The sequence below is a fragment of the Moschus berezovskii genome, chromosome 26 (assembly GCF_049115385.1).
Source record: "Moschus berezovskii isolate FMDL1 chromosome 26, NW_MosBer_1.0, whole genome shotgun sequence".
NCBI lineage: Eukaryota > Metazoa > Chordata > Mammalia > Artiodactyla > Moschidae > Moschus > Moschus berezovskii.
Genome location: NC_142485.1, coordinates 13,892,888 through 13,915,960, shown reverse-complemented (window position 1 = coordinate 13,915,960; position 23,073 = coordinate 13,892,888). Strand labels below are relative to the sequence as shown.

The 23,073-nt window shown below is 41.3% G+C and overlaps 1 protein-coding gene across 1 annotated transcript in view; it reads left to right on the top strand.

The window, feature by feature from the left end:
• UNC5D (unc-5 netrin receptor D) overlaps positions 1-22,756 on the top strand; it is a 642,973-nt gene extending 620,217 nt beyond the window's left edge. The window contains exons 15-16 of the mRNA XM_055416581.2: positions 7,090-7,268; positions 21,308-22,756. Coding sequence (XP_055272556.2) covers positions 7,090-7,268; positions 21,308-21,512 — 384 coding nt within the window. The 3' untranslated portion in view covers positions 21,513-22,756. The remainder of the gene's footprint in view (positions 1-7,089; positions 7,269-21,307) is intronic.
• The last annotated feature ends 317 nt before the right edge of the window (positions 22,757-23,073 follow it).

The window sequence follows — 23,073 nt, the reverse complement described above, 5'->3', positions numbered from 1 at the left end:
TGAAGTGCGGATGGCTTTCCAAAGGAGTGTGCCTCAACATTGACAGCTGTCTTAACTGACAGGTTTCTGCCATATTTGCATTTGTTATTGCCAGTTAGCATTATGCGCTGAGGTAGTCCTGATGGGGAAGGGAGATGCAGAAACCTCAGGCAAGATATATTTAGAGTCTCCTTTTTGAACAGTCATGGCATTTTTAACACAATACATTTCAAAGTAAAATACAAATCGTATAGGAGTTAGTTCTAAAATAAAAAGCAAGTCTGAGAAGAGCTGCATTTCAGAATGAAGAGTGAAAAGGCAGGACATAATGGTGCCACTGATGAAAATTTCCGTAAATATCTGTTAACAGGTCAACAAAAGAATTCCAAGTTTAAAAGGTTTTTTACTTTCTAAGGCATCCAGATACTGAAAATCAGTTTCAGCTATTACAAGATGTTTGTGTAAAAGGAATGTAATAAGGTTGATACTACATCCTGGTACCTTTGCATCTTGCTTAAATAAGCTCTAAAAGTTCATGGAGAGAAAATGAGCTAATAAACTTAATCTTCTTGACTCTACCATTCTGATGCTTCACCAAGTTTACAGTCACTTTGGAAAGCCTTAAAGAACATGACATCACCATCTTTCTTGATAAAGGGAGGCAAAAGTGTAAGAATATTTAGATACTCAGTGTTGGACTACAGCTATCTGATACGTAGGCTGCTGCACTTTAGAGGCTTTATTAACTTGTTTGATCCTATAAGAATCATTTCATTAATAGCTTTAAGTGTCCCTGCTGAATTTTGGCCCAGTCCATCCCCATTTCTTTCTACCAAACTATTTCTTAGGCAGATCTCACTGACCATCACTTTCAATGTCAGAAGAAAATTAATTTTTAAAAGCCACTATATTTCAGGTCCTATTTCATATGCTTTCATGTATAATCCTCAGAATTCTGTAGGTTAGTATTATACCATCACAATGTTAAACAATCTCAAGGAAGTCAGCCTTCTTATCCAAGATCGTACAGCAACTGGATGAGTAGCCAGAGTTCCCAACTGAGACACTTGACTTTAAGATCAAAGTCTGGCTTTCTATTCAGTACTACATCCAGATCCCAATCAAGGGGGTTTAATTTCTTAGTCCTAACCATGGGCCTTGTCCATAATACAAGCCCCCTCTTTAAGGGCTTAGGCAGTAGTGACAAGCATCACAACATCAGCATTTTTCCCTAAGTAGATGAAAATTAGAAAATTCTTTCCTCAAGACTAAAGAAGAATGAGATGCACCTGTTTGTTTGTTGGGCTGGAATTAAGTATTCATTCTGCTGATCTTCAGAAACAGAATTGATTCCCTACATAGAGGTCTGTTTGCAAAAGGATGTCTTGACTGAATGATCACTCAAGGTCCTTCCAACCCTGGGACTGTCTCATTGCTGGGGAATCAGACATCTGGTGGTATACCTGGGATTAAAAAACATCCTCTTCTCCCTAAAAATGACTTGGTTTTATGGTAAATGGTTCAAAGAAAATGAAGATAAAGTTCTGAGAACGTTGGGAATACTTGGAGAGAGGCGGGGTATACTCACGACATGGGTCTGTATCAATCAGTGAGGCAGCAGTAATGGATAGGTTGTTAAAGTGCATCATATTTCATGGTCACTGTACTGATGCAGAAAGCTTCTGTGTGCAGTTCAGTTCAGTCGCTCAGTCGTGTCCGACTCCTTGCGACCCCATGAATCACAGCACGCCAGGCCTCCCTGTCCATCACCAACTCCAAGAGTTCACTTAAACTCATGTCCATTGAGTCGGTGATGCCATCCAGCCATCTCATTCTCTGTCGTTCCCGTTTCCTCCCACCCCCAATCCCTCCTAGCATCAGACTCTTTTCCAGTGAGTCATCTAGTCGCATGAGGTGGCCAAAGTATTGCAGTTTCATCTTTAGCATCAGTCCTTCCAATGAACACCCAGGATTGATCTCCTTTAGAATGGACTGGTTGGATCTCCTTGCAGTCCAAGGGACTCTCAAGAGTCTTCTCCAGCACCACAGTTCAAAAGCATCAATTCTTCAGCGATCAGCTTTCTTCACAGTCCAACTCTCACATCCATACATGACCACTAGAAAAACCATAGCCTTAACTAGATGGACCTTTGTTGGCAAAGTAATGTCTCTGCTTTTTAATATGCTATCTAGGTTGGTCATAACTTTCCTTCCAAAGCATAAGCGTCTTTTAATTTCATGGCTGTAATCAGCATCCGCAGTGATTTTGGACTATACTGATGCAGAAAGCTTCTGTGTTAGTGGCTTTAGTAAGTTAGTAATAGGCTACCATTGATTAATAATAATAATAGAACTAAAACTTTGAAGCTTCCAACAGATGTTTTTGAAATATGTACTTAAATATCCACCCCCCCAAAAAAATTCCCACATATCTAGGCTCAGAACTCCTCCTTCCTACCCTAATTTACAATAGAACCATGAAAGATAAAAGATACATATATGTGTGTGTGTACATGTGTGTGTCTGTATATATATATATAAACATTGATTTTAAATTAATTAATGCAGTGAGCATCTTCATTTGAAGGCATTTGGTTCTTTCTGCTCAGCCCCACATCCATCATGTCCCTTCATGCCTCTTATCTAAATGACTTTCCAAATATAATCATTCATATCACTCAAATTTAAAAAGTATTTCAGTGATTAAGGTAATATATCTCTTCTGTTCTTTAAAGTGGCCATTATTATGTCAGTCTTTAGAAGCAGGTTGGTCCCCCTTAAATTAACCCAACTGAATTACCTAATGATGATCACTAATTGATACTCTATAAAGCAAGAGTATTGCCAATCTTAAAACTGATGTGTGTTGTATGTGCTTAGTCACTCAGTCGTGTCTGACTCTTTGCAATCCCATGGACTGAGCCCGCCAGGCCCCTCTGTCCATGAGGATTCTCCAGGCAAGAATACTGGAGTGGGTTGCCATGCCCTCCTCCAGGGGATCTTCCTGATCCAGGGATCGAACCCAGGTTTCCCGCATTGTGGGTGGATTCTTTACTGTCTGAGCCACCAGGGAAGCCCTGTGGACTAAAGCGAAATAATTTTGCTAATACCGAACAGAAGGGAAGAATCCCCGAGTCATTTATTTCCTCATTCCTTATTAATGTAACAATATTAAAGAATCTATCTTTTGGTAGAAACAACTTAAAATGGGAACCTTGCGTGTTAAAATTTTCCCTTCAAGCAATGCTCTTATCTTTCTTCCAAAAGTGGTGGGGGATGATTTGTCTGTTACAAAGTCGACAGAATATTTGGAATTCCTCCCTGATTTACAGCTCCTGCATTAACCAGGTAGCAGCAGCTTATCTCTTATGTGCAGAGCATGAAAATCTACTGTTCCTCTGCATATTTAATTTAAACCATCAGAAGATGCAGCCACTGGATTCTTCTTAGTTGGCCCAGATGTCTTTTAGAATGCATCATAAATGTTACGTAAAGTGTCATCCTTACCCTTGGGAAATATTTACATTTTAAAACTTTGAGGGACATGGGGGCCCATTTATTAAAGTGTACTAAGCTGTAAAGTAATTAGCCTCCAATTTAAATAAATAAATTTAAAAAAAAGAAATAATTTTTAGAAGTCTCATATAATATTTTATTTACCCTCAAATCGTACCACTCTGTCCATTTTTTTCTGAAGACTTTATGTATTGAGGTGGTCTTTCTTCTGCCAGCAGGAAAGACAGAGCTTCGTTGAGCTGGTCCAATCATAGATGCCATGAGGGCATCTGTGTCTTGTCATTTTCTGGCATGGATACCCCATTCCATTGGCAAGCCACCTTTTCACATGTTATCACTCTTTAGTGCCATTTTTACAATGACAACTACCATATTATCTCATATAGAATTCCTTTTATTCTCCCTCTGGTTTTTACTATTCATTTTAAGGACATTTTCCTGCCTTAAGTCAGGAAATATTTAAAGAAACTATTCCCACTTGATTTCCATTATTAAAAGCTAAAAGAAATTTTACATGCCATGATAAAAAATGATAAATCTTGCAACCTATTTTATTCAGTAAGAAGTCTGAGGTAGTTTATTTTATAAACATCTTATGTATCGGAAAGGAACTGGCTACTCTGCCAGAAATAAGCACTTATCCAGCCAATGTCTATTCATTCAACAGCTACCCGTCCTTCAAGGTCAACTCAAATGCCTCCTCCATGGAGTCCTCCTACTCTTTTTTTAAGCTTTATTTTTAAATCTTTTTTTTAAATTTAAACATCCTATTTTATATTGGAGTATAGCCAATTAACAATGTAATTATTTCAGGTGAACAGCAAAGAGACTCAGCCATACATATATATGTATCCATTCTCCCCTAAATTCCCCTCCCATCCAGGCTGCCATATCACATTGAGCAGAGTTCCCTGTCTATACAGTGGGTCCTTGTTGGTTATCCATTTTAAATATAGCAGTGTGTACATGTCCATCCCAAACTCCCTAACTATCTCTTACCCCCATTATTCCCCCTAGCAACCATAAATTCGTTCTCTGAGTCTCTCTTCTGTTCTGTAAATAAGTTCCTGAAGTCCTACTTTTAATTCTTGAAGTATAATGCTAATATCACTCAGAGCATTTTTCTGAACCACTCTGCCCTGTGGGTTCTTGGTAGCTGTTTTGATGCAGGGTAGTGTAGTGAAGTAAGTCCTGGTAAAGGTGTTAGGGTATCAGAATTCTAGTTTCAGCTCTGGTACCATCTATCTGGGTGACTTCTACCAAAGTTTATAACCTCAGTGGAGTCTATTTAAAAAATGCCAGAAGACTGATTAGGAAATTGAGCCAGAGGGAAGTCCTGTAGCACCCAAGGTCATGGAGCTAGAAAATGGAAACTTGTACTCCAAAGCAAGACCTTTTTGACTCTGAAAACCACACTTTTTCTGTTCATGCTAACTCAAAAACTGGAAGAATTTGGATGAGCATTGTTTTATAATGGTTCAGGGATTAAAGCTAAAACCAGTAAGTAGCATCTGTTGAATCTGGTAACATGTATTTTTACTTTCCAAGAACAAGATATAGTATGTCACATTTCTCAGATGTATTTGACCATGGGACTGCTCTTTCTTGGAACATCTTCTGAGCTGCCCTGTGGGAATGCTGGGTTAAGGCACTGGATTCCAAAACACAGCACCCCAAAGGTCACTGTCCTAAATGGTTACAGAAAAACAAACCAACAAACAAAAATTATCACTCTTTAGTAAGACCTTTGCATGAGCAAGCTTCCTCAGTTAACGGATTTTAGAAGATATAAAATTCACCAAGTCTGAAGTCATATAGCTGTGTGAGCCTGGACACTAGCACAGAAGTGCTACTGTGGCTGTGATGTCCACAGTAGGAAGATGTGCAAGGGTCAGAAAAAGCATCAGGGGAAGGTCACGGGGCAGTTCAGAAAGGGCATGAAAGGACAGCACAAGTTGACAAGTTCCTAATGTAAAGGAGAGTTTCTTGGGGTTTAAACAGTGCTAACTAGTCCCTTTACCCAACCTCAGATTTCTATTTTAATTTCCCTTTGTATTAGTTTTCTTTTGTTGCATAACAAAGTACCACACATTTATCAGAAAAAAAACAACGCCCATTTATTGCCCCACATTTTTTGTAGGGCAGAAGTCTAGGCATGGCCTAACTGGTTTCTCTGATCAGGATCTCACAAGGCTGAGTTCAAGGTGGTGGTGGGAACATATTCTCTAGAGCTCAGAGGGTTTTTTCTAAGTCTATTAGGGTTGTTGACAAATTCAGATCCTTTGGGCTGTAGGACTGAAGTCCCCCTTTTCTTGCTGGCTGTTAGACAGGGTTCACTCACAGCTCCTAGGGAACACTCTCAGGTCCTAACCACATATCCCCAGCCCCAGCTCCCAACCATAGGCAGTTCACAGGATGGCTGTTTGCTTTCTTCCAAGCCACAAGGAGAGATATGTCCGGATAAGAGCTGTATCTTTTCTTTCTTAAGGGCTATTTGATTAGGTCAGGTCCACTCAGCAAAATCTCTTAGTCAGTTCATAATCAACTGATTAGGGACGTTAGTCATATCTGAAGAATTCCCTTGCCTTGTAATCCATCATAATTATGGGAGTGATTCAAAGTACTCTGCTGCTGCTGCTGCTAAGTCGCTTCAGTCGTGTCCAACTCTGTGCGACCCCATAGATGGCAGCCCAATAGGCTCCCCCATCCCTGGGATTCTCCAGGCAAGAACACTGGAGTGGGTTGCCATTTCCCTCTCCATCAAAGTACTCTTCAGGCCTTAAAATTCTGTTAGTCCATATAAAACTTTCAGCAACCGTTCCAACGTGATGGATAGATGTGTAATTTCACATTGGAAACGATAAACTAACTGTCATGATGCACTGAAATAACAAATCTTCACTGGACAGCTCTAAGTCAGAAGAGTGGGCATTCCAGCAAGTGGGAGCTCTTCAGCCTGGACCACTTCACCAGCTACAGCACTTCTCATCACTGACTCATGGCTGCCTCCTATTTTACCAAAGCAATTTCATTCTGAAACAAGACCAAAATATTTACTATAGAATCACACATTAGGACTGGGAGAAACACAAACTTGAAAATGATCAACATACAATCAGTTCCCCCTTGTAGCTTTTCTGATATGTGGCTTCCCAGCCAGCTCCTTTGATCAGCCCATTCTTCTCTGATCAGCTCTCACTCTCAGAAGGTCTCCTTACAATGAACTGAAATCTGTAACCGGGTACCTTCTTCCAACTGATTGTAGATTTTTTTGTTGTTGTTTACGTTGAGAATACTTTAAAAAATCTAATTCTCTCAGCTGAGACCTCCTTGGATATGGGAAGCTGAAGGTTGTTACTCCCCTGAGTGGAAGATGCTGCTGTAAATCTCCAGTCTACGATTTATTAAGCTACTAGAGATGTTATTTACTATGTTAGAAGAGAGAGAGCTTGTCCATATATTTTATAGACTCCATTACAATGGGCAAGCATTTTTTGCATGTGTGTTAACACAGCTTTTCTCAAAAAAAACAAGAGTATTGATCAGTAATGCTTCTACTTAGCTCTGATCCTGTTTTCTTTGTTTTGTTTATAGAGTGAAAGAGAGACCATCACTTTCTTTGCACAAGAGGACAGCACTTTTCCTGCACAGACTGGCCCCAAAGCCTTCAAAATCCCCTACTCCATCAGACAGCGGATTTGTGCTACATTTGACACCCCCAATTCCAAAGGCAAGGACTGGCAGATGTTAGCACAGAAAAACAGCATCAACAGGTAACTGGGGGCAACTGCTAAAAGAGGATTTTACTAAATGAACTTGAAAAATAGAATGGGTTGGGTATATCCAAGTAGTTTCCAGGCCCTGATATCTGTATGGATTCCTCTGGCCATATTTCATGTGACATTTGGCCAAGGAAGTGGGAGAAGAGCAAAAATATGACAAGTGTGTGTGACCTTTCCCGCTACCACACTCCAACTTGGGGATGTCATGGGAAAGTCTTACTTTGGTCCTGATCCCATCTACAAGTTTGCTAACTGGGCCGCCATAATGGGAGTTTAGACTGTGTCATATTGGTACTGGTGAGGGATCTCAGAGAGTGAAAAGAAACAGAGAAGCAAGTTTCTTACACCTCCTCTCCCCGCTAGGGTAACCTTAAGCATTATTTAGCCCCAATACTTTGGCCACCTCATGCGACGAGTTGCCTCACTGGAAAAGAGTCTGATGCTGGGAAGGATTGGGGGCAGGAGGAGAAGGGGACGACAGAGAATGAGATGGCTGGATGGCATCACCGACTCGATGGACATGGGTTTGAGTGAACTCTGGGAGTTGGTGATGGACAGGGAGGCCTGGCGTGCTGTGATTCATGGGGTCGCAAGGAGTCGGACACGAATGAGCAACTGAACTGAACTGAATAAGGATATGCTCAGGCTTCCCTGGAGGCTCAGTGGTAAAGAATCTGCCTGCCAATGCAGGAGACCTGAGTTCAATCCCTGGGGTCAGGAAGATCCCCTGGAGAAGGAAATGGCAATCCACTCCAGTATCCTTGTCTGGGAAATCCCATGGACAGAGGAGCCTGGCAGGCTGCGTCCATGGTTTGCAAAAGAGTCAGGCGTGACTTAGCAACTAAGCAATAACAAAGGATATGCTCAGCCTGAAGAACGGGGTGCCTGAATATAAAAAAGGAAGTTTGAGATGATACTTCCCAGGTTTGAAGGCAGAGGGCTTTAAAATAAGCAAAAGATTACATAGGCCCCACCTGTGAGTCTGCTGCTTAAACCAACCATTAATCGTTACTGTGCTAATGTTGTGGTTGAGTTGAAAAGTAGACTAGAGAGAGTCAGTAATGGACTGTCTTTCTTTGATGAGAAAAAGCAGGGGTGAGTCTATTCAGAGCAACACTGAGGAGGCACCTTCGGGCTCAGCTGGAGGAAGGGTAGGGAAAAGGGATTGATGAATTGCATATCCTGTCTCCTTACCCACCTCGCTCGCCCCAGAATGAAAAGAGAACAAGTCTTGCCAGCGCCATTTGCTTTCCCTTTCCTTTTGTTTCCCTCCCCCACTCCACTTTGGAGACAAAGTCTTATTTTTCTTACTGTGTGGCTTACTCTGTCATTTCCATTTTTTGTTCTTTGTTTTTACAGACATCTTACCTGCCTCTCTCTTCTCTGAAAGGCAGGTAGATGTCTGCCAAGAAAGGATAGAGGGCCATTCCCCGTTTCAAAGGGATCCAGAATCCCAGAATGAAGGGGCCAACTAGAGAGCAGTCAGAGAGGAAAATCAAGAGAAAACAGAATTGGCAGAGACAGGCCCGAAAAGAACACATTCTTGAAAAGGCAGATATTGAAAATGAGAGAATACAAAAATGGACGTGTGTACAGGAGGAAAAAAATTAGGTTGAATTTTTCCCAGCAACTTTGATAAAGGGTGAGATGTGTCATGTGTAACTCGTGAACAGCATGACTAGGAGTTTCACTTTCTGATCAACGTGGGGACAAGAATGAAAACCTTACCCAGAGAATAGAATGTGGTCTGAAAAAAAGAGAAATGAACTTTGGGCAGGGACTCAAAAGCTCTGTACAGCAATCCTGGTTCCACAGCTAATATAAGTCTGCCCCCCCCGCCACATCACTGACCACCCCTATAATACTTTTTCTACAGATGCAATTCATAGAATTCAAACTACATTAACTTGCTAATCCATTCTGGCAATAAGAGTTTATGATTTTTAATTCACCATTTACAAGAAAATAATTGCCACAAAATATCTACATGCCCATGGATGCTGTCATTAATTTGCTAAATGAGCGTGTGCATGTCCCTGCCTTGTTCATTTTTTTCTCCACTTAAGAGTAAACACATGAGAACTACAAGGACTGCCTCCAAACTCATCAGTTTCAGACCTTGTACAGCAGAGAAAATGCATCTCAAACTGGGAGACTCACGTGGACATCCTTTTGTGTCTGGGCTATAATGAGCAGTAACAGCTACACAGGGGCACGCTGTCCCCTCCAATGTCAGGGTCAAAACACAAGAACATTTGATGTGCCAGTTTGGTTTTGTTTGCTTCTGTTTCTCCTTGAAACCCCTTTCTCTAGGAAAGCCTAAATGTCCTTAACATCCAAAATTCAAACAACCTACTCTGGCAAGTTTCTAACATAGTTTCAAGACAATCTCCATTTTCAGTCAATTTTAGTAAGTAAGTGTTACTCATTCAGTCATGCCCAACTCTTTGCAACCCCAGAGACCATATAACACACCAGGCTCCTGTCTCCATGGGATTCTCTAGGCAAGAATACTGGAATGGGTTGCTATTTCCTTCTCCAGGGGATCTTCCCTACCCAGGGATCAAAACCAGGTTGCCTGCATTGCAGGTGGATTCTTTACCACCATCTGAGCCTCCAGGGAAGCCTGAATATATATATGTACGTGTGTGTGTGTATATATATTTGTATATATGTGTATGTGTGTATATTTACACACACATATGCACACATGTATATACGCATGTATACACACACACACACATATATATATCTTCTCCAGCATGGGAAGAAACGTGACAGAAGTGAAGTATATTTTCACATGTCATTTGTTAAAACTTGTTGCATAATCTGAAATCACTGATCTTGCTCTCTTAGGGTTACAAATAATAGGATCCTTATTACATTACATAATCATCCGTTGCTAGTGTGATCATTAACATGTGTTAAAACACAGAAATCTGACATTGTCGACAGGCCAATATCATTGGGTAAGAAAGCTGTTCCGTAGCTTGAGATTTCATCAACCCTGGTATCACAAAAGATGATCACAGAGTCACTCTTATCTTAGGGAATTCACCTACCTCTATCTTGTGACAGCATCTTTACCTGACTCTCCCCTTCCTTTCAATTTCCAAAAGTGAAAAGCTAGTACAGCAACAGCCCTCAAACCATAAAGGAAGAATTGCAAACGTAGTGGAGAGAAACAGTGGCTGTTATCATGTTGCCAGTGAAAACATTCTCCTCCTTTTGGTAAATGCAAATGTCAGTGATGATAATTTGCCTTTTTGTCAAACAAGTGTCTACTTAGATCTGAATAGGAAAGAAGACACGTGAACTAGTAAGTTAAAGGCTTAGACTGTGAGACATGTCGGGGAGTTGCGCGGGGTGGCGTGCTGTAAGACAGCAACACAGGTGGCCTTGCAACTTGCCTGGCATATGGATCACGATAAATAAGCCACACAGCCCAGCAAAGAATGTCATAGTTAACAGCTGCAATTACAGATTCTGTGAGCAAAGTATTACTCAGAGTCCATACTTACTGCATTTTCAGAGCTGAGATTGCACTTTTATTCTACAAATCCAGCTGCAATAATTCTCCTCTTAAGTGCTCTTGGCCACAGCTGATTGGTAGGTGGGTGGGACTAATAAAGAGTTGATTACATAGGAGTAGAGGGTAGGGACCTTTGCTGAGAACTAAACTAAGTAGTATCAGAAACTAACTGCTTCAGCTAGAAGTAATCACCCGTATTTAAATTTCCATAGCATTTTGTATTTTTATGATACTTTTTTAAATTACAGTTAGATATACCTAGATAGTAGGTTCCTGGAGAAGGCAATGGCAAGCCACTCCAGTACTCTTGCCTAGAAAATCCCATGGATGGAGGAGCCTGGTGGGCTGCAGTCCGTGGGGTCGCTAAGGGTCGGACACGACTGCGTGACTTCACTTTCACTATACCTAGATAGTACTATCTACTTCTGGGAAAATCAAGGAATTTGCCCTGAATGAATGACACGAACTTTTCCTTTGGATAGTATGCTGTGCTGTGCTTAGTTGTTCAGTCATGTCCGAGTCTTTGCAACCCCATGGACTGTAACCCGCCAGACTCCTCTGTCCATGAGGATTTTCCAGGCAAGAATACTGGAGTTGGTTGCCATGCCTTTCTCCAGGGGATTTTCCCAACCCAGGAATTGAACCAGGGTCTCCTGCATTGCAGGAAGGTTCTTTACCAGCTGAGCTATCAGGGAAGCCCTTGGATAGTATACTTGAACTTAAAATCTTGTCTAATAGAATTGATATGAATAAACATCAGAGGATTTTGAAAGTTGGTCTCGAAAGAGAATTTGGCTGATATTATGGAAGATTCCTGTCTTTCCCCTCAGTACCTGAAATTCTACCAGTAGGTCATTCCTAAGATTTCATGATGATCATATTCCAGCAATCCTTGTGAAAACATAGCAGCTTGACCAAGTTGCTATGGGAGCAGATGCTGGATAAAGTGCTGCTGCTGCTGCTGCTGCTAAGTCACTTCAGTCGTGTCCGACTCTGTGTGACCCCATAGACGGAAGCCCACCAGGCTCCCCCGCCCCTGGGATTCTCCAGGCAAGAACACTGGAGTGGGTTGCCATGATAAAGTGCATGAGATACAAAAGGGTGAGGAGAAGGGAACTGGCCAGAATGGAAGAAAAGATTCCAAGATGAAATGGAGTAGATAAATTACACTTTATTAATGGTTTCTCATAATAGTATACTTCTTTGAAGTACTGCTAGAGAAACATATTGCTCATCAGTCAGAGTTGCGTGTTCAATTGTACTTTGGATGTTAATGTTTTTGGATGATGGTGTAGAAACTGCGAGCAAATGACATTTCTCAAGCCTCGTGGCTGATCAGTGGTGCTATTATAACTTGTTTTTCCACCAGATCTTTTAACAGGGCTTCTAATGAGAAGCAGAATCTTCTCACGTTGAGGTCACATCCTTTTATTCCCTCTGTCCACTCTGTTAATTGGATGCACAGGAGCAGTGAGATGGCCAGAGGGCAGTGGGGAAGGACAGAGGAATGTCACAAGACAGCTTATTAATCTGTCTCTGAATACCTTGAGAATTCACTAAAAGTGGAACAGGCCCAGTGCCCGCTTTCTTTTGGGGGTAAAGGAAGGAGGAGGAGAAAAGAAAAAGTGATTACAAAATATACACAGAATGCCCGCTTCACAGCAGACTACCAAGTACGGTCACTCAAGGACCCGTGAGACTTTATTTTCACTCTTGTGTTGGGGGATTTGCTAGGATTCCACCAAATGAAACTGTCTGGTTTTTGCAGACTAGCAGTTAGAAAACACATCCTTAACCTTTAAATAATAAAGACAGTACGAGGCTGCCATTTCCAAAAAAAAAAAAAAAGCAATCCTCATAACACTAAGGAGAATTAATACATGGGGAGATAGCATTCATGACACAAATCCTCGGAGGCAAAATATCATAAACCTCAAATCACATTTTCTGGTTCTGGCCCAATAGACTTTTGCCGAGTGTGAATTTGAAGAGCCCTCAGTGTGAAGCCAGAGAGACCCAACACAACCAAGTGGTTGGTGTTCAGACTTCATCCCAGTTAAGGCAATGACTCATGAAACTGCCTACTAATACAAATCTGAAGACAGCCTGGGGCCAGTTTAGCCATGAACAAACCGTATATACAGTTTATAAGTGGCAGGTTTTTCTCCTAAAGGCAATATGCGAGAGAAGCTATTTCTGCCCCTCCCAGAGAACCAAAGTTATGCTCCCACTCTAAGCTGCAAGAGTGGTGACAGGGGCATTGTATTCCTTTTAAGCAGTGGGTGAGTTTGCACTGGTCTTTGAAGGACTAAGTTTCCCTTCTTTCTTTAGTCACTAAGTCATGTCTGACTCTATTGTAACCCCAGGAACTATGGCCCACCAGGCTCCCCTGTTCATGGGACCTTCCAGGCAATAATACTGGAATGGGTTGCCATTCCCTTCTCCAGGGGATCTTCCTGACCCAGGGATTGAACCCACGTCTCCTGCATTGGCAGGTGGGTTCTATAACACTGAGCCACCAGGGAAGCCCTTCCCTTAAGTTAATGTAATTTTCAGAAAAGATGGACATGCCCAAGCCCCTTTATAGTGGAAATAATTCTCTTCGTGGGTTCATCGCAAGCAGTAGTACAAATGCTGACAAAGCCAGAATCCCTGGCTCTGTCTTCATAATTGGAGAAAATGAAATTATGGGGAGGATTTTCCTAATTCATTAAAGAATCCTTTAATAAAATGCTTAACTATTTCTTTTCAGTATGTGTGAAGATTTAAACACATTGAGTATTTTTCAAACAGAAAAGTATCAATATTTCTCCCTTTCCCCCTTCAGGATTAGTACCGTGGTCTTTTATCTTGGAACAAATAGTGGTCTTTCTCCTCTGTCCTCAGGATTCTTGAAAATATCTCAATGTTATTGAAGAGAAACTTTAAATGAGACATATTTTTCCATGCTATATCCCCATTCAAAGAAATTTAAGATTTGCTTTTGCAGTTTTCACTGCCATTCATTGCCAAATATGAGAAATTGTCAGAGGCTTATCATGAATGAAACCGGAGAGCTGAAAACAGTCTACAACTGGCTTTATTCCTTTTGGCAGCTCACTGGGGGTCCTGAAGGCTCCAAGGCTTAAATCCATTTTCTAAAGAAGGAAGAATCCTTGCTAGTCCCTTTCAGGAGCCCGATAATGCAATAAGCAAAAGGAAGAACTATTAATATTAATTTTATTGCCAAATGAATTGGCCCAAAATAATTAATGCACCACTCTTAGGGCACAGCAGAGTGGAACTCAGCATGTTTTCAACTGCCTTTATGTTTTCCTCTTGGGTTCCCCATACCGGCTTCCTTTCATTTGAAGGCACGGGGTGGGAATGGGGGGAGGCGCAGAGGTGACATAATGATGAGCATATTTTGCTTATTCTTTAGGAAATGAAACAGACTTGGTTTATCCTAAAAGCTGCTCTGCTGTTTGAGTGGCCAGTGAGGATGAAGTTTGGGGATGAAAGCTTGATGGACTGACCAAATACTTATGCTGTGTCCAATTACTGTTATTCAGTATAAATGGTTTTTTCTCTTCTATCTGCATTTAAAGAACCATATGGAGGGTTGGTTTTGGTCACATAAGAGGTTTTCATTAAATGAGACAATTAGGATGATAGCAGGGATATTAATTTTTTTTTCATTATGCCTATATTTCAATTCCCTGTTTGGTACTATACAGTAGGATTATGCACCATTCTTGTAATGATGTCTCCCAATTTATTATAGGTAGCTTAACTTAGTTTTCACTTTGTATGCTGCCAACCTACTCAGAAAGAAGATATTTTTTAGAAAAAGTTGACATAGGTATAAATGGCAATGGTTTATAGAATATAAACAAATTTGTTGCTTCAATGTTACAGGTGCAAGTGGTTCCCTTCTACTTGGAAGTGTTGAGTGACACCCTAAATTCTGCATGAAAGTATTGCATGTGCCTGCGATGAGGCATCTTCCGGACTAAAAGATGTGAAGCTACAGCTCAGATGTGGTCCCCTGCTAGATCCATTCATTCTCACAATTAGTTGCAAAGAAGAGCTTACAGCTTTCAAATAGGCATATCAGCCCCCTGGTAGCAAAGCTCTGAGTCACTAAAATAGAGGCTTTGTTATCTGGAATTCAGAATGAAAGGCAGTCCCTTATAGGTCACACATAGTCAGATAGAACTAAGATGCTAAGACAGGCAGACTCCAGCTTTAAGCACATGTGCCTTAGGTAGCTCTTTCTGCCTGTATATCCCTAGGGCTCAGACAGAGCCTCAGAACTGCGCCTCCTCCATTACTGTTATCTGATCTTTCTGTTAACTGACTGAGGATTTAGATATTACTGTTCCCTAAGATGTTTGTATTTGAATACTTCTTTCAAGTACTAAAGAAAGGGTGGTATCTTTCGATTCACACCAGACACCTAGACACTTTTCCTTTTCATCAAATGAGCCCTGGGTTGCAACAGTAAATGGCAGAATTTTATCATTAGGTCCTCAATTCTCTCCTCCTCTCTGTATCCAAAAATGGGAACAGAAGGCACAGTAGCTGTTTCCAAAAATGCTCAAATCTAACCTAATTTCCAACTAACATGGTCATTAGTTTGAGGCTGTATTTTGAAAACTGGGATTGTGTATTAAAATTTTGTGGTTGACCCATATACACCATTATAAGTTGGCCTGTGTCTAACTAGTGAAATTGCTAAAGATTTATGTTCCCAATTCTGCCCTGGCTTCCACATAAAGAATGGAATTTTAATTGGGGATGGGGAACAACAGGGCAAGGAAGACTCAAGAAGGTGAAATTAATCATAGTAATAAAACATCTCCTCAGGAGCTCAGGTGAATAGAAAGCTTGTAGGGGCAACAAAACAAAATTAAATAAACTATTACTACTTAATGAATGTACATGGTTAAATCTATCTAGGTGTCTTAGCATGTGGTTTTTACAGTTTATCTGGCTTCTTTCAGTGAGCGTTCCAAAGGAAAAGATGAGGTCATTGAGTCTACAGGATTTAGGACAAATGAAGACACAGGGTGATTCTAAAGTAAATTCCTAAGATTTAGAGTAGATAACCTTATCTATACAGTATGCAGGGCTTCCCTGATAGCTCACTTGGTAAAGAATCTACCTGTAATGCAGGAGACCCTGGTTCGATTCCTGGATCAGGAAGATCCACTCAGAAGGGATAGGCTACCCACTCCAGTATTCTTGGGCTTCCCTTGTGGCTCAGCTGGTAAAGAATCTGCCTGCAATACGGGGGACCTGGGTTCGATCCCTGGGTTGGGAAGATCCCCTGGAGAAGGGAAAGGCTGCCCACTCCAGTATTCTGGCCTGGAGAATTCCATAGACTGTATAGTCCATGGGGTTGCAAAGAGTCGGACACAACTGAACGACTTTCACACAATATTCTGCATCTTTATGAAACACCACGAAAAAATAAATCTTATTTTTCAAAATTACCTTAGTCGATCAGAATTTGAAAAGCCTATGACAAAAGGTTCAGTGCATAAAAAAGTAACAATTTGAAGCATCTAAGACCGGCATAATAAACATTGGCTTCTTTAAACATTTTTCAAAGAGAAAGGAAAAAATTGTTTTGTTTGGAGCCATCCACCTGAATTTCAAGATGTCTGTTTTTGCCAAATGTTCCTTTTTCATTTCCAAAAAAAGAAAAACAAAGACACACAGGAAATCAACTATTGCTATGAATTCTATTTTCTAGTATTAGCAGCATTTCCTGAATCATATGTGCATTTACCTGCTGGTCTTCAAATGTAACAGCATTATTATGAAGAGAAATGGGTCACACAGATTGGGATCAAAATAATTTCCAAAGGGAAGTAGGAAGATAACCAAATGGTATACCCGTTTTCAAAAAAATCATAATGCATTTGCACACGTGTAAGTGGTAAAATGGGGTTTCCCTAGTGGCTCAGATGGTAAAGAATTTGCCTGCAATGCAGGAGAACTGAGTTCCATCCCTGGGTCGGGATTATCCCCTGGAGAAGGAAATGGCAACCCACTCCAGTATTCTTGCCTGGGAAATCCCGTGGACAGAGGAGCATGGTGGACTATAATCCATGGGGTCGCGAAGAGTTGGACACAACTGAGCAACAAACACTTAAGCAGTAAAATAATCCAGCTATCTTTGAGAAATAGCCTGTATGCCCCCAATCTCTTTGGCACCAGAGACCAGTTTCATGGAAGATCATTTTTCCATGGTTGGGGACAGGGGGCAGGGGATGGTTTCAGGGAGATTCAAGTCCGTTACATTTTTTGTGCACTTTATTCCTATTATTATTGCATCCGCTCCATCTCAGATCATTGGGCATCAAATCTCAGAGTTCAGGGCCTCCTGGCCTACAGCAGTAGCACTCTGGGGTCTTTTGTCTATTAATTATCCTGGGGTGGACAGGTAAGCATAGTTTAATAGGATGCCTGTTTATCCCAAAGCTGACTGAATCATTTTTAATAAGGCTGATATGCTGCTACATGTATCTACTAAAATTAAGTGGAATTTGAGATTTGTGTGTATTGCCGAGTGTACTTGTATAAATTGGGAGCGTCAATCTGAAACATGCTTTGGGGAGCACATTTTACTTGCTACAATATGTTCAGAGATCCGTGCCAAGGGAGAATTCTATTTCTGCCTCTTTGATCATTTAGCTTCCTGTAGCCCTGGGTGCCTAGTCTGCACATCGGGGCATGTGCAGGACTTCTAAGAACCCAGTGCCTGACAAGACTCATCCTGTCCTGCAGCTTTGCTGTTCTTCCTCCAGGCACGTGTGCTTATAACACCTTCGCACCGCAGCAGCATCTATGAATATTCTGAATGGTTTGTTGGGACAAGGATTAATCCCAACCTCCAAAACATATTTTTGATGCCTCTCCTAAAGTTTTGTTTTTACATTGACATGCCCAGATCATCTTCTCATTTCAATCGTCAAAGCTCCCCCAGCAGTTACCAAAGATAAAGATCTCAGAGTGGTTGGAACAGGACATGTAGCTCAGGGACCCCAGCAACTTCACCCTTCTAGGGCTTATTTTCAGCACCAGATGAATATTCAGTTTCATCTTCTCTCAAATGGCTACTACATCTGGAAGTCTACTTTGGGTTAAAAGACAACATGGGATGTGATCAGCACCATGACCTACAGGCCAAATCTGGCCCAACACCTGCTTTTCTAGCCCCAGAGCTAGAATGGTTTCAGGAGAATATGCAAGGGTGGTATGGTGTGACATGTGAAAACTATGACATTCAAATCTCAGTGTCTCTATAAATAAAGTTTTAATTAGAACACAGCCATGCCCTTTCACTTACACATTGTCAATAGCTACTTTCTCACTGCCATGGCAAAGTTGAGTAGCTGTTGCAGAGACCAGATATGGTCCCTGCAGTTAAAAATATTTCCTCTCTGGGCCTTTAAAGAAATAGTTTGTCAACCATGATATAGAATAACGGGTAGCTGTGGGGTTAATAGGATCACAAGGATTCCAGTCACTCCCCCAGACCTGAGTCCATTATTCATCAGTTCAGTTCAGTTCAGTCGCTCAGTCGTGTCTGACTCTCCGCGACCCCATGAATCACAGCACGCCAGGCCTCCCTGTCCATCACCCACTCCCGGAGTTCACTCAAACTCATGTCCATCGAGTCGGTGATGCCATCCAGCCATCTCATTCTCTGTCGTCCCCTTCTCCTCCCGCCCCCAACATTTCCCAGCATCAGAGTCTTTTCCAGTGAGTCAACTCGTCGCATGAGGTGGCCAAAGTATTGCAGTTTCAGCTTTAGCATCAGTCCTTCCAATGAACACCCAGGATCGATCTCCCTTAGAATGGACTGGTTGGATCTCCCTGCAGTACAAGGGACTCTCAAGAGTCTTCTCCAACACCACAGTTCACAAGCATCCATTCTTCGGCGATCAGCTTTCCTCACAGTCCCAACTCTCACATCCATACATGACCACGGGAAAAACCATAGCCTTGACTAGACGGACCTTTGTTGGCAAAGTAATGTCTCTGCTTTTTAATATATTAGCAAATACAAAATATAAACCCTCGAAAATATGAGAAATTTGTACTGTTTTTTGTGGTGCTTGCCAGCATTTGTTTTCCTTTGAAATGACAATGGAGAGCATACAGATTTCCCCCATGTCACAAATGTGTGTCAGTGGTCATTATTCTCATAAATTACATAGATAAAAATTATTACACAGCCCACCTAGAATCCAGTCACACCTAGTCTCTCAGTTTTTGCCTCTTTTTCAGCTATTTCTCCAGTTTGTATTCTGGATGGGATGTGCCCATTTATGTATAGACCTGGAGATATAGCACCTTTCCTCACAAACAGCTCCCTACAGGTAGGAGAAAGTGTCAGCATTCAAAGCAATGTTTTGAGTAAAAGGAACCAGGATCCCTTCAACTACGGAAACAATATTTGCTTTGCTATTTCTATTAGTGTAGAAACAACTATACTGGATTCCAGGACCAACTATGGGGGCAGGGCAGTGGTAGGAAGAAGGAAGGAAAGAGAAGATAAAAGGAAAAGGAAGTAGCGAGAATTATTTTTTAATCTGGGCTTCTCCCTCTCTCAAACTAAGATTCAGATGTATTGGAAAGTGTCTGTCATACCCTGATATTTGTGCTAATTGGCAATCAACAAGCTTTAAGTAGTCTCTTAAGACTTTGGAACAAAATAGAACTTTATTCACTCAAAATTTACTGTGCATGCATTGCTTATAAATGATAATGTGCCCTTAAAAACTTGTCTTCCCTTCCAACTGCTCTTGGGTATAGGAGTTTACTTTGTGATTACACGCTGAGTCTGATGATCGACAGTCATACCATCTTCAAGATAGGCAAATCTTGGTTGACTTTGGGAAATCTTTTCAGTTCATCAGAATTTTGCCGTGACATTTCTGTCCCTGCCTTAAAAGTGCCTCTGAAAACCCGTGACCTTTAATCCTCTGAGTGGCCTCAGTCTTCATCGTAGCAAAGCCATTGTCCGAAAGGTTATCATTTGTTTTCACTGAAAATCTCATATCATCTGAAACGAGCTCCAAGCAATCAACTACTCAGTCGATAGATATTGAATAAATACCTGTCACAGTATTACGATAAGTGTTGTTGCAGAATCAGAAAATGATTAGCTATGGCCCTTCCAATTGTCTGCAATCACACTGAGAAGGCAGAGCTCACAAACATGGAATATATATATATGCATATATATATGAATTTTACTCACATGAAAAAGTAAGCAGAAGCATTAAGAGAAAAAATAATAAATCACTTTGAGCAAAGAGATGAGAATTTTCTATTGTCTGTAAGATGTTACTGTAAAACCTGAATGAAACTTCTGGCCAACCCAGCACAATCCGGGCCTTGTAAGAGTGTAGGATCTTCATAAACAGAGGGAAAAGAAGGAAAGTGGGCATTTCCTAGCAACAGAATTCACTGGATGACAGCAAGGAGAAACGTATTACCTAAGTCAGCATTAATAGCTCAAAGGAAAAAAGAATAGGGAGGGAAAATACGTATATAGCCATAGCTAGGATGAGGCCAGACCAAGGCAAGCAGTGAAAACAGGTAGATATCTGATGATTGAAGAAACAAAATGCAGGAGATATTAGCGAGTTTGGAGCTATAACGAGCTGGAAGGCATTTGCTGTGATTCAACTATAAAAACAATAGAGCATAAATAATGAAGCTGCTGAGTTTCTCAGAAAGAAACAAAGAGAAGACTCAAAAATAAATGTCCTTGTGCGAGAGATTAGAAGAATAGCTGTAGTTACTGGGATGTTTTTTTGTTTTGCTTTTTTGATTCCTTTTTTAATTGGTAGGATATTTGTATGAGAATGGGGACCAATGGGAGGCGTGGAGATTATACTGATTCCTGATGCACTGAATCTGAGAAGGAAGACTGATATCTAATTGGAGCAGTCCCTTGGTCATTTAAAAAGTCTGTCATTAGCTCACATTAACCTAGAAGACAGGAGGCGCAGATTTAGACACTGTCCACTTGGAGTTGATAACTAGTCCATTTGGTATATGAGCCCAAGGGATCACAGATAAAATCTTGACAGCCCTTATGTTCACCATGGGAGCCATAAAGAAGAGTCAGATATTTTGGAAAAAAAAAAAAATAGGAGTTATATCATCACATAAGCTAGTGGAATAGAGCTCTTTAAGAGGGTGTTGAAGAGAGAAACATGCACATATACACACACACAGCTCAAGGAAGGTGAGGACTAAGAAGACGCTTACAGGATAAGAAGGTCATTGGAAACCCTCCAAAGCACAGTTTCAGCTGAGTGATCTGATATGAATTAGACCATCCCCAGGTCTACTTTAATGGAGCTCTTTAGTCCTATCAAAATAATAGCTATTACAGTTCATTTCTAATTCCCTTATAACTATTTGTATTTGTTCCTTTATTTCTGTTTTTATTTTTGTTTTGTCATTTTGTTTCTTCAACTCTGTCTAGGAATTTATCTTATTTTGCTACACAAAGTAGCCCATCTGCTGTCATTTTGAACCTGTGGGAAGCTCGTCATCAGCACGATGGTGACCTTGACTCCCTGGCCTGTGCCCTTGAAGAGATTGGGAGGACACACACAAAACTCTCGAACATTACGGAATCGCAGCTCGATGAAGCCGACTTCAACTACAGCAGGCAAAACGGACTCTAGTCCACTTCCTCTCCTGAGAGAATGACGGCCAGCTTTGGGACATTTGCTTTCAATGGGAAAGAAAGAGGCAGGTTTCTGCCCAGTGGCATTGGGGAGTTCAGCCTTCATTTATAATCAGTCAACATCCCTGATTGAAGACACTGAATTTGATATAGGTAAAATATATTGGTAAGGAAAGGTACAAGCTCTCTTAAACATAAGACGGTTCTACAGTCTCCTCTGAATCCATACTTGGGTTCACACTTGAGGGACTGCTCAGATTTGGAGTGACAAGGATAAAGTGAGGGTTTATCTAGTAGAAGTAACGGTGGGGAAAGATGAGCTGTAGCAAAACTGGGAAGACAGAGATTAAAGCAGCGCATGTTTTGAAACAGATTTTTAATGATGTGCCCCCAAAGGACTGGCTGATGCTGGTACCAGACTGTCAAGAGTTTTCTAACCAACTGGTATGGGAGATGTTGGCAGTCATTGTAAACTGGCTTTTAGAAGTGAGACAGGGTTGCCAACTCATTTATAGACTTCAACGGTGTCAAGAAGGGCATTTAGAATTTCGAATCTGAGTACACCACACCAGCACCAATTCCCTGTCTATCCCAGCCACATAACTGGTCACAAGATAAGAGAGACCACACACTAGTCTTGCAGCATACCTATCCCACCTTCATTTTCTCCAACGACAAATCTATCCACATTCTTTCTTCCCCTTACACTAGGGGAGAAGTTTCAAGGAACATAGACTTTTCAGTATGGGAATTTATTTTTTCTAGCTTAACTCAACAGAACCATCTCTGAGTCTCAGCTAAGCCATTCAAGTTGCAAAAGCTATTAGAACACAGCTTATGCACAGATATAGAGACAAGAGAGGTCAAATCAGATCCAAGAAAATATGAATTGCAGATGCCGCAGGCCTCAAGCTGCCATTTTAGGGTGCAGGCGTTGATTTAGTTCCCCAGCATGGTGGTTATGAACGGATGAGGGGTTTCATGGTCCTTTACAATCCAGTTCTTGAATTTTTCAGCCTTTTGGTACTGTGTTCATACAAAATCTCTCCATAGAGGCTAGATGTCATCCTCGTTTTGCCTCTTAAGAAATTAGCAGATGCTCTTTGCTCTAAATGTTATCCGACTACATAGACATGAGGAATACTTCTACCACAATGTCTCAGAAACTACACACGTTCAGAGAGCCTTCACGCTCCAATAATTCAACCTCCTTGAGTGTGTTTTCTTTAAGGACCATTAGCATAGTGTCGGAGAAGGCAATGGCAAGCCACTCCAGTACTCTTGCCTAGAAAATCCCATGGATGGAGGAGCCTGGTAGGCTGCAGTCCGTGGGGTCGCTAAGGGTCGGACACAACTGAGCGACTTCACTTTCACTTTTCACTTTCACACATTGGAGAAGGAAATGGCAACCCACTCCAGTGTTCTTGCCTGGAGAATCCCAGGGAAGGGGGAACCTGGTGGGCTTCCGTCTATGGGGTCACACAGAGTCGGACACGACTGAAGTGACTTAGCAGTAGCAGTAGCAGCATAGTGTACTATGTTTTAAGTGAAAGGCAGCA